This window comes from Phocoena phocoena, chromosome 4 (genome assembly GCF_963924675.1).
Source record: "Phocoena phocoena chromosome 4, mPhoPho1.1, whole genome shotgun sequence".
In the NCBI taxonomy this organism is placed as follows: Eukaryota; Metazoa; Chordata; class Mammalia; order Artiodactyla; family Phocoenidae; genus Phocoena; species Phocoena phocoena.
Window position 1 is genome coordinate 127961245 of NC_089222.1, and position 13151 is coordinate 127974395.

Consider the following 13151-nt stretch of genomic DNA (forward strand, 5'->3'; position numbering starts at 1 on the left):
ACAGATGCCTCTGGTAATACTGGTGTCAAACTTTAAAATAAGACAGCCAGTTATTTTACCAGCAAAGTGAGTTTATTCAGGAAGAGCAGAGGAATTGCAATTCAGGACAATCAAGCTATAGCAAATATCACAGACAAGCCTAGCAAATGAAGGAGAGGAAGGTTACTTTATAGAGAAAGAGGAGGAAGTTGGGCGGGGCTGATCTAAGCAAAAGTCCATTGAAGGGAAAGGGAGAGTTCAGGGTGGTGATGGCTTCTCATTGGCTGAGTTGCAGAGTTTTCCATTGGCTGGGCTTGTTATTGGGCAAGGAGGAAATCTTCCTTCCTCCTGCTGGGGTAGTAGAGACCTTGCTGCTCAGAAATGTAAAGCTGCGATGGGTGGTGTGTACATAAGAGCTCCCACTTCAGGGATGCCTGACTCCATTTTAAATGAGGTTTCTCTTTATTAATTTTTACACTGGCTTTAAACTAGACACACATAGATTTCCCAGAGATAAGAATTTAACGTTCTTTTATCCAGGTCCAAAAAAATCTTAGTTTCTACCTAATCTGAGATTCCTACGTTACTTCTTCGTTGTTAAATAAAACCTGCCCTTCCCCTACTGATAAATACTGGAATAAGTGACATTTATTTCTGTAATCTTGGAGATTCTTTTAGGCATGTGAAATTACTGCTTTACGCCCTTTGCCTTCCCAGTGTTTACGCTATTTCTTCTTTAAGATTTCCTTCCTTTTAAAACATTCATCTAACTCCTCAATTCATTCATCCAATATGCACTTATTAGGTACCTACTATGTGCCATGACATACTTAAAGCTCTGGGAATATATTTCAGTGAATGAAACAAAAGTCCCAATTTTCATAGAGCTTACATTTCTGATAAAAAACAATTATTTCCAAATTTACAAGCATTGCAGGAAGGGCTTATTGTTTATTCTTAGTATAGCTCTATGATTATTCTTTTCCCTCATTAGGCCCTCAAATCCACTAACTGTAAAACTTTCTCCCAATTTACTACCCTATTATGGATCTGCTATTTAAATTCAAAACATGTTGAGGTGCTGTGTGGCCAGGTTACTACAGTTTATGGAAATATTACTCCAAAGTATAAGGAGTTTTTTCTCTAATCCAGTATACCATCTGTTAAAAGAACTGACATAATTAAAGGCTTAAAACCACATTGACTGTTCAGATATTTTTTTCTAGACACCACCTAAAAGAAACAAATGAATTTAATGTCTTTGCAAATAAAAATGTGATTTCTGTGCTATTCCAAACTTAATCAACCATCTTAGTTCTGTTCTAATTTTCCAACATTATGTACCAATATTACCGACACAAACCGTTGTCCCCGGAAAATGTTTTCTAATTCATATCTCTTCATTTTCTCTACTTATGCCTTAGGATCCATACTATGCCTTATCCTCTTTCCAGAAACTTCTACTGTATGCTCCAGCCTTATCTCCATTCTTACAGCAATCCCTTATCTTACTCACAGAAAAAGTTCATACCATCCGGACATAAAGCAAATTTGAAGCAAGTGTAAAAATGAGTAGAGATTTCAACAGATTTGTGGTTAGGAGAGAACTTCCAGGGGAGAGGAGTCGAGTTTTGATCATGTTGAGTTTGGGTCCTTGAACAAACACCTGTCACTAAATCAGCAGAGATCAGCATGTTTCCAGAGTAAAAACAATCACAACTACAAACCTCTACAACATCTAAAACAGTAAAATTCTGCCCTGAATTCTGTAAAATAGGTATAAGGATAATTTTATATGCATATAGCCATAAATTATGCCCATAGAGAAGCAAACATCTTCTAAGGAAATACACAATACACAACAAGCTCCCCTCTATGAAATCACAGTTTAACTTTATCCAGCTCAAAGTTAGCTAAATAAGGACACCTCTAACACTACTTTCACTTGCAAATTCTAATCTTAAAAGAAAATTTCTAGATTAAAAAAAAAAAATCCCTGGAAGCCTAAACTCAACTTCTTCCTGCCATAGACCTACTTGATAAATTTCTCTGTAGCAAAAAGGGGTAATAAAAATCATTTATTACCATCTCATTTAGCTGTCTCTCTGCTATACACCCCCATATTTTTAAACTCTGTACTTAAACAGCTATTTTCTTTGCTTTTTCCACTTTCAGTCTTCCTAATGTGAAGGTGTGTCTACCCCTTCCCTTCCCACCTTCCTTCCAGTATGGTTTTATCATGTAAATAGCATCTGTATCGTGACACCTCAGTATTGTTCAGACCCTGGCAATGGCATATTCTTTCTTTTTCTCTTACAGCTGTTTGTTATTTTTTAACTTTTGGTTTTTCTTTTTCTAAAGCTAATACCTCCCCCATTTTTACACTCACTTCATTTTCTCTTGCACCCATCAGTACTGCATCTTTCCCGAACTCTGCAACAGAACTCTATAACCACACTAAGTACAGGCAGGCCCATTAGGTAGGTACTGCAACAGTGCTATGGTTTTTTTCGGTCTGGAGACCTCCCTCCTGGAAGCTTTTGCATTCTCCTCCAGTCTGGACTGGCTTCTCTCCAGACTGCAGCACAGCTGTTGCCTTGGGACTTCCCTTCACCACCAGGTTTCAAAGCTGAAGTCTGAGACTCATTGACAAAAGAAAAAAAAAAAAAGATTCCTGGGACACATCACATCACCAGCAAGAGCTGAAATTTATCAAGGGATGTGGAAGAGAAAGAAAGTTTAATGAAGCCACTCAGTGACTACCGTTATAAAAAAGAAAACTAACAGAATTTATCTCTAGACTGCTGAGTGAAACCAACACTAAGCACTCGCAGTGTCGAGTACTAAAATTTGAACATTGAAATACATCTTTACTCGGGCTTCATCTTGGCTGTCATCTTTATGTCATTTCTTACATTCATGATGTTTTCTTTTGTGCATACGTTTTGCCTCAATGCTCTTTGGTCAATTCTTTCATTACATACAAACATCAAATTACTTTTCTGAAATGCATTAAAATACCTCAGAGAAATTATTTCCCCAAATTTCACTGTAGTATGCTTGATATAATGAACTCTTCCCTTCATAGTAAATATGGTTATACTTTAATGGGTACTGTTTGGAGATATTATAAAGATATGCTGTACCTAATTAAACAAGATCAAAACTAAAATTTTTTAAGTCCACAAAAAAGCATTTCTCAGTACTTTTTCCTAAAGAAGAAATACATCAAAAATTTCCTGTAATTTGTGATGGCATTAAGTCTATGTCTATGATATTTTACATATTATTTACATAATTTTAAAAATATAGTTTGCTAATTAAAATATAGTGAAAACTAGGATTTTGTGGTAAGAGTCTGAGTTAATTTACTGAATTCCAATTGTTATGTTGGGTTTAAGCCACTTTCCCGTCCTAGGAACCATAATGATAGTTGTCTGTACCACTCTAGAGATTTTCTTACATTTTATATTCTCTTTCTGGTTACAATTATTCATGTGGTATAAAACATGGTACCCTGATTCCCCCCAAATCTTATAAACTGTCAGACAAATTATATTTTCTACTATAGTTCTTTGGAAAGTTATTTACTGGCCAAAACAGTAAGCAAAATCAAGAAAAGATCTCAAATGTGTTATTTGTTTTGGGAAATAACATGATGAAAATTGAGCTGTAAACACAAAAGGGAAAATCAGTTTCCTTTCTCTGTTGCAGGTAGGAAGTGATGGCAAGCAACACACCACCTAAAAAAGAAGTTCCCAGAATGAAAAGAGAACTTTGATGGGAGTCCATTTCTTTCTTGATTCCCTACCATAATCACTTCTACTCAATCACATCAGGAAAAAAGAAAAGTTCATGACAAAAGACACAGCTTGAGGTTAGCTGGAAACATTATGGCCCTTCATATTAAATTCATGTTAAAACAGCAAGCTAATGATTACCATGGTTACATTATGCAGATGCAACCGGGAAGCAGCTGTTTACTGGTTGGCACAGAAAAGTAAATGTTTCAAGACCATCAGATCTGATATGACAGTACCGATTCCAGACACATAGAGAAATTAAAAACTCAAAATAACATACATCCACTCTAGCTGATGTGTTACTAAATCTAAAGACATTTTTGCCCTTTTTTAATAAAGTAGGTGAAAATGTGACCATGTGAAATTTAAGCTACACGTGATTTTTTAAAATTTCTGGTATATCAGCATCTGTCTGTCTGTCTCTTTATATATGTGGAAACAATCTAAAAGCAATATAAAAAATAAAAGAAATTAAACACAGAATACATTTATCATGAATTTGACTGCTGTTTATAAAAGCAATCAGTAAATAATGGGGGTCATAATTTACTTGTATGGAGAATCCATAATAATCTCAATTAAAAAAAATTCATATCCCAGTATCTCTTGGAGAGAGCCACAGTACATATATACAACTCAAATAGTGCTGGTATGTCATATAAAAATGGCAACCAGAGCAGCAGGTGATTCCTGAGTCTCTACTCATCTTTTTTATTATGATTGAATTATTAGCTTAAAAAAAAATGTTTTCTACTCTCAAAAATTCTAACCTCAGTTGCCGAAAGACAACAGTTAAATATCATGTGCATATACATAAAAGGAAAGAGGTATATATTCGATGCCAGCCTGAAAATAAGTAGTTAGATATAAATTTAAATTTAAAATGATAACATAATAGTATTTACTATAAATGAAGGAAAACACTAATGCTTTTAAAAAACTAATACCCTATCATAACCGACTACTCCCTCTTCCTGAAAATGATGCATAGCCTTTAAGGTCCTACCTTCAGGACTTTGCTCATCATTGTCTAAATACCTAAAACATATCTCCATTCTTGCCTCCATCCTTGAAATCCTGGCACAATGCTACTTCTTGCCAAGCCTTCCTCAAAGTCTTAGCCAGAAGCCCCTACTCCTACATTATAAACCCAGGAAGAGGGACCACATCTCACCTATCTTCAGGGTCAACCACATGCAGGTGGTCAATAAAACCTTACATAATGAATATATAAATTACAACTCTTACTAGTCACTTTTGTAGGGTTTATTTCTTTGTGAATAGTCAATTGACTGTTTCCCAAGTTGGAAATTAAGAGAAAAAATATTTTAAATAGTCTCTTTATTATTAACAAATAATAGAAATTATGAATGGTTTTTAACTCATTATCAAGAAAAATATCAGAGCTAAATATAGAGGTATCTGTATACTCAGGATCACATATCAGTTAAAAATTTTCCTCCATATTTTAATACATACAATTAAATAGTACATATCTTTTATAAAAGCAACTATAAGATGTGCAACACCTGCAGGTAATAACTGTTTGTAAAAATCAAATGAAAGCAAATATATCTACCACGATGTTTGTCACAGCATCATTTACAACAATCACAACAAAACAAGCAACCTAACTGCCAAAAATAAGGAATAGACACACTGTAATGCCTGGTGTAATGCTAGATTAAAAAGTGTTTTCAAAGAAAATTAAATTTCATGAATAAAGTATAAAAATGTTAGGTGAAAAATAAGCTGGCGACAAAATGGGGAACAGAATTACATGACTATTAAAAATAATAAAAACAAAATATATATGCCAAAAAATAGACTGAAAGAAAGCCAAATGGTTTTTTGGTTATTACTTTTTGGTAGTGGCCACATTTTCTAAACTTCATACAATGAACATGTGTTACTTCTGTAATCAGTGAATTTCAAGCACACAACTGCAACCTGCAGCACCTATTACAAATGAGATGCCTATTAACCTCAGTATATATACTTTTCAATGCATTACTGAGAAGTGTTAGAACAATATCATGTCAAATAAACTGAGATTTATTTTTCTTGCCTATCATCTAGGACCCATGCAGATAACTGTGTATTTTAGTACAACACTGACAATGGAACACACCCATAAAGTATAATGGCAAATTTTCGAAAGTTGTTGTTTTTTTCTTAATGATTCATATTACGTAATAACTCCTAAATATACCTCCAGTTAAAAAAGACAAAATCAAACATTTCACTAAGTAAATTATTCATGCTATCATAGCTCTTATCCCTACAAAACATAAGTTATTAAAAGTCCCAGAATAGGGACATAATAGCAGATACAACAATTAAAACGAGAAGAGGAAGCTAAATTGGCATTGGAGGCAACAAAATCACTAAATTTCCCTTTTCTAAGTTTGATTTAAAAAAATCAATCTTTCAACTCATTCACCTTCACAAACTTTCAGAAAACAAATCAAGCTGGAGCCAGCATAACTGGGACCAACACGGATCACTGATCTTGGCAGAAGGCCTAAATGGAAGGAAAACATTTTTATGGGTTTTTCTGCTTAACCAAATGGGAGGGCCTTCACCTTCTAAGTCCTTCCCCACCCAGAAGGAATCTATAGGATAAATGTAGTCTTCCTATTCAACAATCCACCCTGAAACAAATGTAGCTTCGAGATGCAATTTTTTGAGAAAACAAACAAACACACACAAAACAAAAACATTAAGCAAGATCAAGGATCTTTTCTGGACTTCCCTGGTGGTCCAGTGGTGAAGAATCCATCTTTCAATGCAGGGGACTCGGGTTCGATCCCTGGTCAGGTAACTAAGATCCCACATGCCGCGGGGCAACAAAGCCCGCTCTGGAACCGGCGCGCCACAATTACAGAGTGCATGCACCTCAACTAGAGAGCCTGCGTGCCGCAAACTACAGAGCCCACGTGCTCTGGAGCCTGTGCCCCACAACTAGAGAGAAGCCCTTGTGCCACAATGAAAGATCCCATGTGCCGCAGCTAAGACCCAACACAGCCAAAATTAAAATAATAAAATAAATAAATATTTTAAAAAAGGATCTTTTCTGAAGAATTTTTGATGATTAATGCTGCTTAAACTTGGTTAAAGGTAAGAAGGGAGACATTATCCTTTTATTTCGGCAGCATGGTGTTTCTAAAATATATTTTCCCATGAGAAGTTATTCCTACTATAGAAAACTCCTAAAGCATATCTACCAACAGATAAAACAAATTAAGAATCATCCTGTGTGTCCTTTCAAGCCTGTTGACTCTTTTTTAACCATCACTAAACTGAAGGTAGATACAAAATTTTATGTACTGATTTCATGGCCCAGCTTTTTCTGAATATAAAACTATTTGTTTATTATAAAAATTAATAGAAAAGGCCTTAAATAAAATAAAAATCACCTGTAATCCCACTGTTTGGAGATAAACACTGGTGAGATTTCTTTTCCATCCATATTTTGTTTTACACAGTTGAGAATCAGACTCTATAAACTGGCTTTCGAGTATGACTAATATTCAAAGTGGAAGATCACATAAAAAGAAGTCTGATGTCTCTATGAGGTGGGTGATTAGCCTTCCCTGATGAAGAAATGCTCAGGGATTCTGATCATTCCTTATGAGAGCACAGTGTAGACAATCCTTAAAAATATAGAATATTCAATGGTTTGTATCCGTCTCATGTGCAGAGGCCAGGCTCATCAAGCATCGTTCCCACTGTATATTTATATAGCCCCAGCGCATACATCTTCCAGGACTTCATAAGGGATCAGATCTACAGAGTTCAGAGGTCACAGGACTGGAGAAGCCAGAGGCATTGACTAGCTATCCTACTGGATTATCGCGCTGGGGCACCTGGGCATTTAAAAAAATCCTTAGAGTCCACAATAAAAATGTTCTCCCATCCCTATCCCCATTCTTAAAGTTAGATGGAGTCTTATGTAGCAATCTTGAATGTTGTTCTGCTGTTTACTGTGTCTCAAGAGAATTGTTTAGGATAAATCCAAAAAACTACGCTGGTACAATATCTGTCAAAGTATCCAAATACATGCTTTTCACACTAAAGAAGATTAAGATAGCTGTAGATAATTGACACAAAAGTAGTCACCTAGAAAACAAAGTTTGCTTGCCTTAAAATTTTATTAAAACAATAAAATTCAAAATTAAAAGGAACTGAATAACTTTCATTTCTCATCTGACCATATCTGAATAGCTTCCTTGTCATTACTACTTGTAAGTTTGGAAAGCCTTGAGTATAAAATGAAATAAAATGAGATTCACGGTAGTAATTCCTTAATTTCTAATTCCTTTGGATTAAACTATTAACCCTACTTTGCCCCCATAAATCAACAGTAACTCTCCTTATGCAATGTACCTTGCCTTTACTGGACAGTGGCAAATGCAGAAGAGCATCAGTTTCAATAGCAGGTCTATAACACCATGAAAAGTAGTAATTCAAATGGAAAGGGGTTGAATGCTTTGCAAAGAAAATATTCTTGAGTAATAATGATGTGCTTGAATCCCATATGAGATAATTAATAAAATGTTCAAATGATTAAGACAGATCTTACCGTCTGGTGCCAGAGGCATAACTAAAAGCAAAGGGTGAAATGAGAAAGCCAGCTCACTCTCAAGGGAAATCATCCACTCCATGGGAGGAAAGGGGCAACAGCAACCTAATACGCTTTCTCCATCTAGACAAGGAATGCAAGACACCTTAGAGCAGGGATGCCCAAGGCAAATACATGGCTTAGAGAAAAATAACCCAGTGTGGCACCGGATCCTGCATCTGATAAAAAGGTCAGGAAGGCTGCGTGCTGAACATAACAGGCATTTTTCTCTCTTCAAGCTTTGCTCTGAATTTTAATATGCTTAATGTTTAAGACAATCTTGGTTTCTAGGTAGCACCTTTCTAAGAATGAACTTCAGTAAAATAATCTCTTTTGTCTAAAGTATTTATTTAGATACAGCCAGAAATTTTAGAGGGTACTTATGGTAACGCTAAACAGTAATTTTTTGTTCAAGCAGCAAGTAATATATAAGAATGTTGCCTATTACTACCACAAAGTGGAAACCTGATCATGCAGAGAAATTTATCCTGGAACCATGGAGGTTCCAGTGACATGGCTGTGTCCTTTATGAGACACATTTACAGTGAGATTATTTTTAAAGTGTTACTTAGTGCCTCCAACTCATAGCCTTTCCTCAATGATTTGATTTTGTAAATCAGGTGGTTATTGGCTCTAGTACAATTCTCTTCTCATACTGTAAGGAACACTGGATTGAGAATTGAAAGACCTTGGGCTTTGCTCCTTATTCTACCACTAAATAGCTGTGTGAGTTACTGCAAGAGATTCAATCTCGCTGACCCTCATTATTTGTGCCTGTGAAGTGAGACTAATAAAACCAACATTGCCTGCCTCACAGAGGAAGTATTTCAGTGGGTGCCCTATACAAGTATAAAGAGCTTGACAGTGCTATGTGTAATAGATGTTAAAATCTAGGGAGGAAAAAAGAGGGAAGGGAGGAAAGAAGGAAGGAACAAAAGGGAAAGGGAAAGAAAGAAAATAGGAAAAACAATATATAAACTTGGGACTGTGCAGTATTAATGGAATTAAAATAATATATAAATTACACACTTATGTTTTCCCACTCCTTTTCCTGAAAACAACACACTGTGGTATTCACTGTGGCTATATTATACACCATCTTGTATAATATTATTAGTTGAAGAATGAAATTTTGCCATTTGCAGCAACATGGATGGACTTTGAGGGCATTATGCTAAATGAAGTCAGTCAGACAGAGAATATGATATCACTTATATGTGGAATCTAAAAAATACAACAAACCAATGAATGAAACAAAAAAGAAGCAGATAAAGAGAACAAACTAGTGGTTACCCGTAGGGAGAGGGAAGGGGGGAGGGGCAGGGGAAAAAACGGGGTTATTATGGGATTATATGAAATCATGTGTGTGAAACTTCTGAAAATTGTAAAGCCCTATAGAATTTAAAGAATCTTTCATTTGATTAAAAAAAAGCAGGAAAAAAAGACTTTTGGAAAATTTGGTATCACCTAGGAATCAAGTAGTACCCACATTCCTCAATTCTAATCTAAGCTCAGTAACAAAGTAGAAAGCATTGTACGTTCTATTGATACTTGTCATGTTAGGGTCTAATTTTTGGTTCAGTGGAAAAATACCAGGGATTCATACAGGCCAGGTACCTACTGGAAATACTTATGATTATCTAGTCCCACTTGTAGTCAAGAAGCGGTAGTGTCGATGTGTTAATTTAATACCAGCTACTATTCCAGACCTGGGGAAACTGGCTAAACACATCACAAGTGACGTCTTCTGCAATTATGCAATCTGTTCAAAAGATGAAAAAGAAATCTGATACATGCTGATGCCAAAGCCTCAGCAGGAATCAACTCCTTCCCATCCTTTTACACAGCCTTTCAGGGAAAGAATTATTTTATCAGCTTTTCCATTTCCTCTTGCCCATCTTCACCCTGCACATTACAGCTCTGTAAATATTTGTGGAATATAGCTCTGTAAATATAGTGGAATGACGCATTTTGAAGTGGCCCTCTTTCCACAGTGGTTAAGAAAATACGGTGAGGACAGGTCATTAACATTACTATCAAATAAGTGTTTTCTGGGTAAGATTAATTATCAAAAACCAAATTACTTAGGATGGAGTTTTCCCAAATGGTACATAACTCAGCTGATCACGATAAAAACATGTATCTGATAGTAATCATAGCATTATCACAAAATCTCCTGACTTCATATTTAGATCTGAACATATTCTAAGTATCTTTTGTTCCTTCTCACAGCGGTTTTTCCCTTGGAGTTTCAATACTCCTGCCGTAGGAAGAGAGCTTTCCAGAGACGGGGAAGTGTATGGAGTAGGGGCGGGGAGAGTGGCTGGCAGAGGGGATACAATCCATCTGGGGTCAAAAGAAATTTGCCACAATAGTGGCACTGTGGTCGTGAAGCATGATCTTAATGTGGATTACACCTTTTAGTTAATTCTGAGAATTCAGAATAGAATTATGAAGCAGGGAGATCTAAGCAAAATGTTATGAGTCTACTTCTGAAACACAGCTACAGTTGTGAGTGTTATATCAGCTGTCATCAGCAATAACACGCATCCAGAGACCTAGTACCTATTCCCAGTGAGCTTATATCATAAAGAAAATGTTATTTGAAACATTTCATAGAATGGGTAAGTAAGAACCAAAAGATTGGCCCACCTAGTTAACTGGATCCCGATCTACTTCCTAACTTATACTGAATGAAATGGTTTTTAGGTTTAACAACTAAATTAGACTGAAATATACAGTTCCTGAAGACAGCTGACCTCAATATTTCTTGACATTGGAGTTCTGTACCTAGTATTTAAACATTACTTATTTTCATCTTATTAAAACTTCACTTCTTGACCAGTCAGACAGAAATGGCTTAGAAGCCTTGTAAAGTATCTAGGAACAACAGATAAGGAGGAACAAGGAATCTCTTCAATTGCCAAATGTTTAAGAATTTGGTTTTCTACATTTTCTTTATCATAAATCAACCAGATGAAATATTCATTCATTGGGTATTAGCCCAGTTTTCTATTAATGTCTCAAATTGTGTGCAGGCATGAACAGTAATCAGTATGTTCTTATGACATTCATGTTTGACCCAAGTATTATACAGATCTCCAGAATCTGTCATCCTGACCCTCTAAGTTTGCTGCTGGGACTCTTTTTTAAAGACAGATCCCTTTCAGTCTTTACAACATGTCACTGGAATGAATATCCACATCCTCCACAGATAAATCACTATGTCCTTATTTACAACTATCCTACCGATGAATAAACTTCGGGAAAACATCTAGATGCCAGTTATCAGATCAAAGACTGCTGATTTTCCCAATGCCTGGTTACATAAAAAAATCAACTAGGAAGAGACAGAACCAAGTCAGATTAAATATAGAGTATGAGAGTATTTCCAGAGGAAAAACTATTATACCACAAAAAACAAGTCAGTTTTTAAAATAACAAATTAAAGTAAAATTTGAGGTCAGAAAGGAACACACATTTAAACCTTAGTGATCAAACTGTTCCCTCTAGTTTGAGGTAAGCAGGAAAAAAAAAACAAACAAACAAACTCTAATTCCCCAATTATCTTCAAACAGGAGGTGTAGTGGATTGTTGTAGAAAGAGATTTTTAAGAAATTAGCAAAATGCACATTAGGCTCTCTTTTCTATGACGTCTATTGAAGAAACACACAAGGTCTTAATTCTACTAAGTCCAGTTAATTAGTGTGCATGAGAATCATCTACAGAATTTGGTAAAATTAAGATTCTTGGGGGCTTCCCTGGTGGCACAGTGGTTGGGAGTCTGCCTGCCGATGCAGGGGACGCGGGTTCGTGCCCCGGTCCGGGAGGATCCCACGTGCCGCGGAGCGGCTGGGCCCGTGAGTCATGGCTGCTGAGCCTGTGCGTTCGGAGCCTGTGCTCCGCAAGGGGAGAGGCCATAGCGGTGAGAGGCCCGCCTACCGCCAAAAAAAAAAAAAGATTCTTGGGCCCCATGACTAGGCATTTTCACTCAGCAGTTATGGCATAGGTCCACAAATTTTTAATGATAATAAACACACTCGGTAAATTCATTCTGAGGCAGGAAGCTCAGACATACTGCGTCCAAAATATAGTCCAATGCAGAGTGGCAATATGCTGAAGGAAGAGCCTGCATATCTGATTTAATAATTAGAGCATCCTTCCTTTTCATCCCCAAAGCCCATAGCCAATCAACACCAGCTCCCAGGTCAGTCAGCTCACCTAAGCAGCGGTAGGGAATCACAATATGGGCATGGGTCTTGCACTGCTTCCGGCCTCTCTTGCACCAGTTCTGGATGGTCACTGGTTGGTTGGCTTCCACCACATTGGTGATCTGCAGTTCAGGATAGACCTGGGAGAGCATACAAAAAGGGTAAATTGTTACCTGAGACAGGGCTGGCACATAAGCACCCCTTGAACCGCCACTGTTATTCTAAGGTTTTCAAGCCTGCTCTAATTGTGATCTAGCTTGGGGAATTCAGGGTAAAGAAAAAGATCAAGAACCTATCATTCCATTCAAAACATTAAGCAATATAACTTTTACTTTATTTTACTGCACCCATTCCAGATTAACATATTTTCTAGGGGAGATAAAATAGAGAGGGAGGAGGGGGCCCTCTTAAAAGCATGGGGTCATTTCAATGCAAAATAAACTGGTGTGACGATGATACTCTGTAATACCCTAAATAAATGTTATAGTAGATACACCTGGGAATATTACCATGCCTTAAATTCAACCCTCCCAT

General features: G+C 36.5%; 1 protein-coding gene across 7 annotated transcripts in view; it reads right to left on the bottom strand.

Annotated features, from left to right (window-relative positions):
- The window catches only part of APP (amyloid beta precursor protein), a 275416-nt gene that overhangs the window by 185028 nt on the left and 77237 nt on the right, over positions 1–13151 (bottom strand). For all 7 annotated transcript variants that reach the window (XM_065876966.1, XM_065876968.1, XM_065876967.1 and 4 more), the window contains one exon: positions 12628–12757. In XM_065876966.1, coding sequence (XP_065733038.1) covers positions 12628–12757 — 130 coding nt within the window. The remainder of the gene's footprint in view (positions 1–12627; positions 12758–13151) is intronic.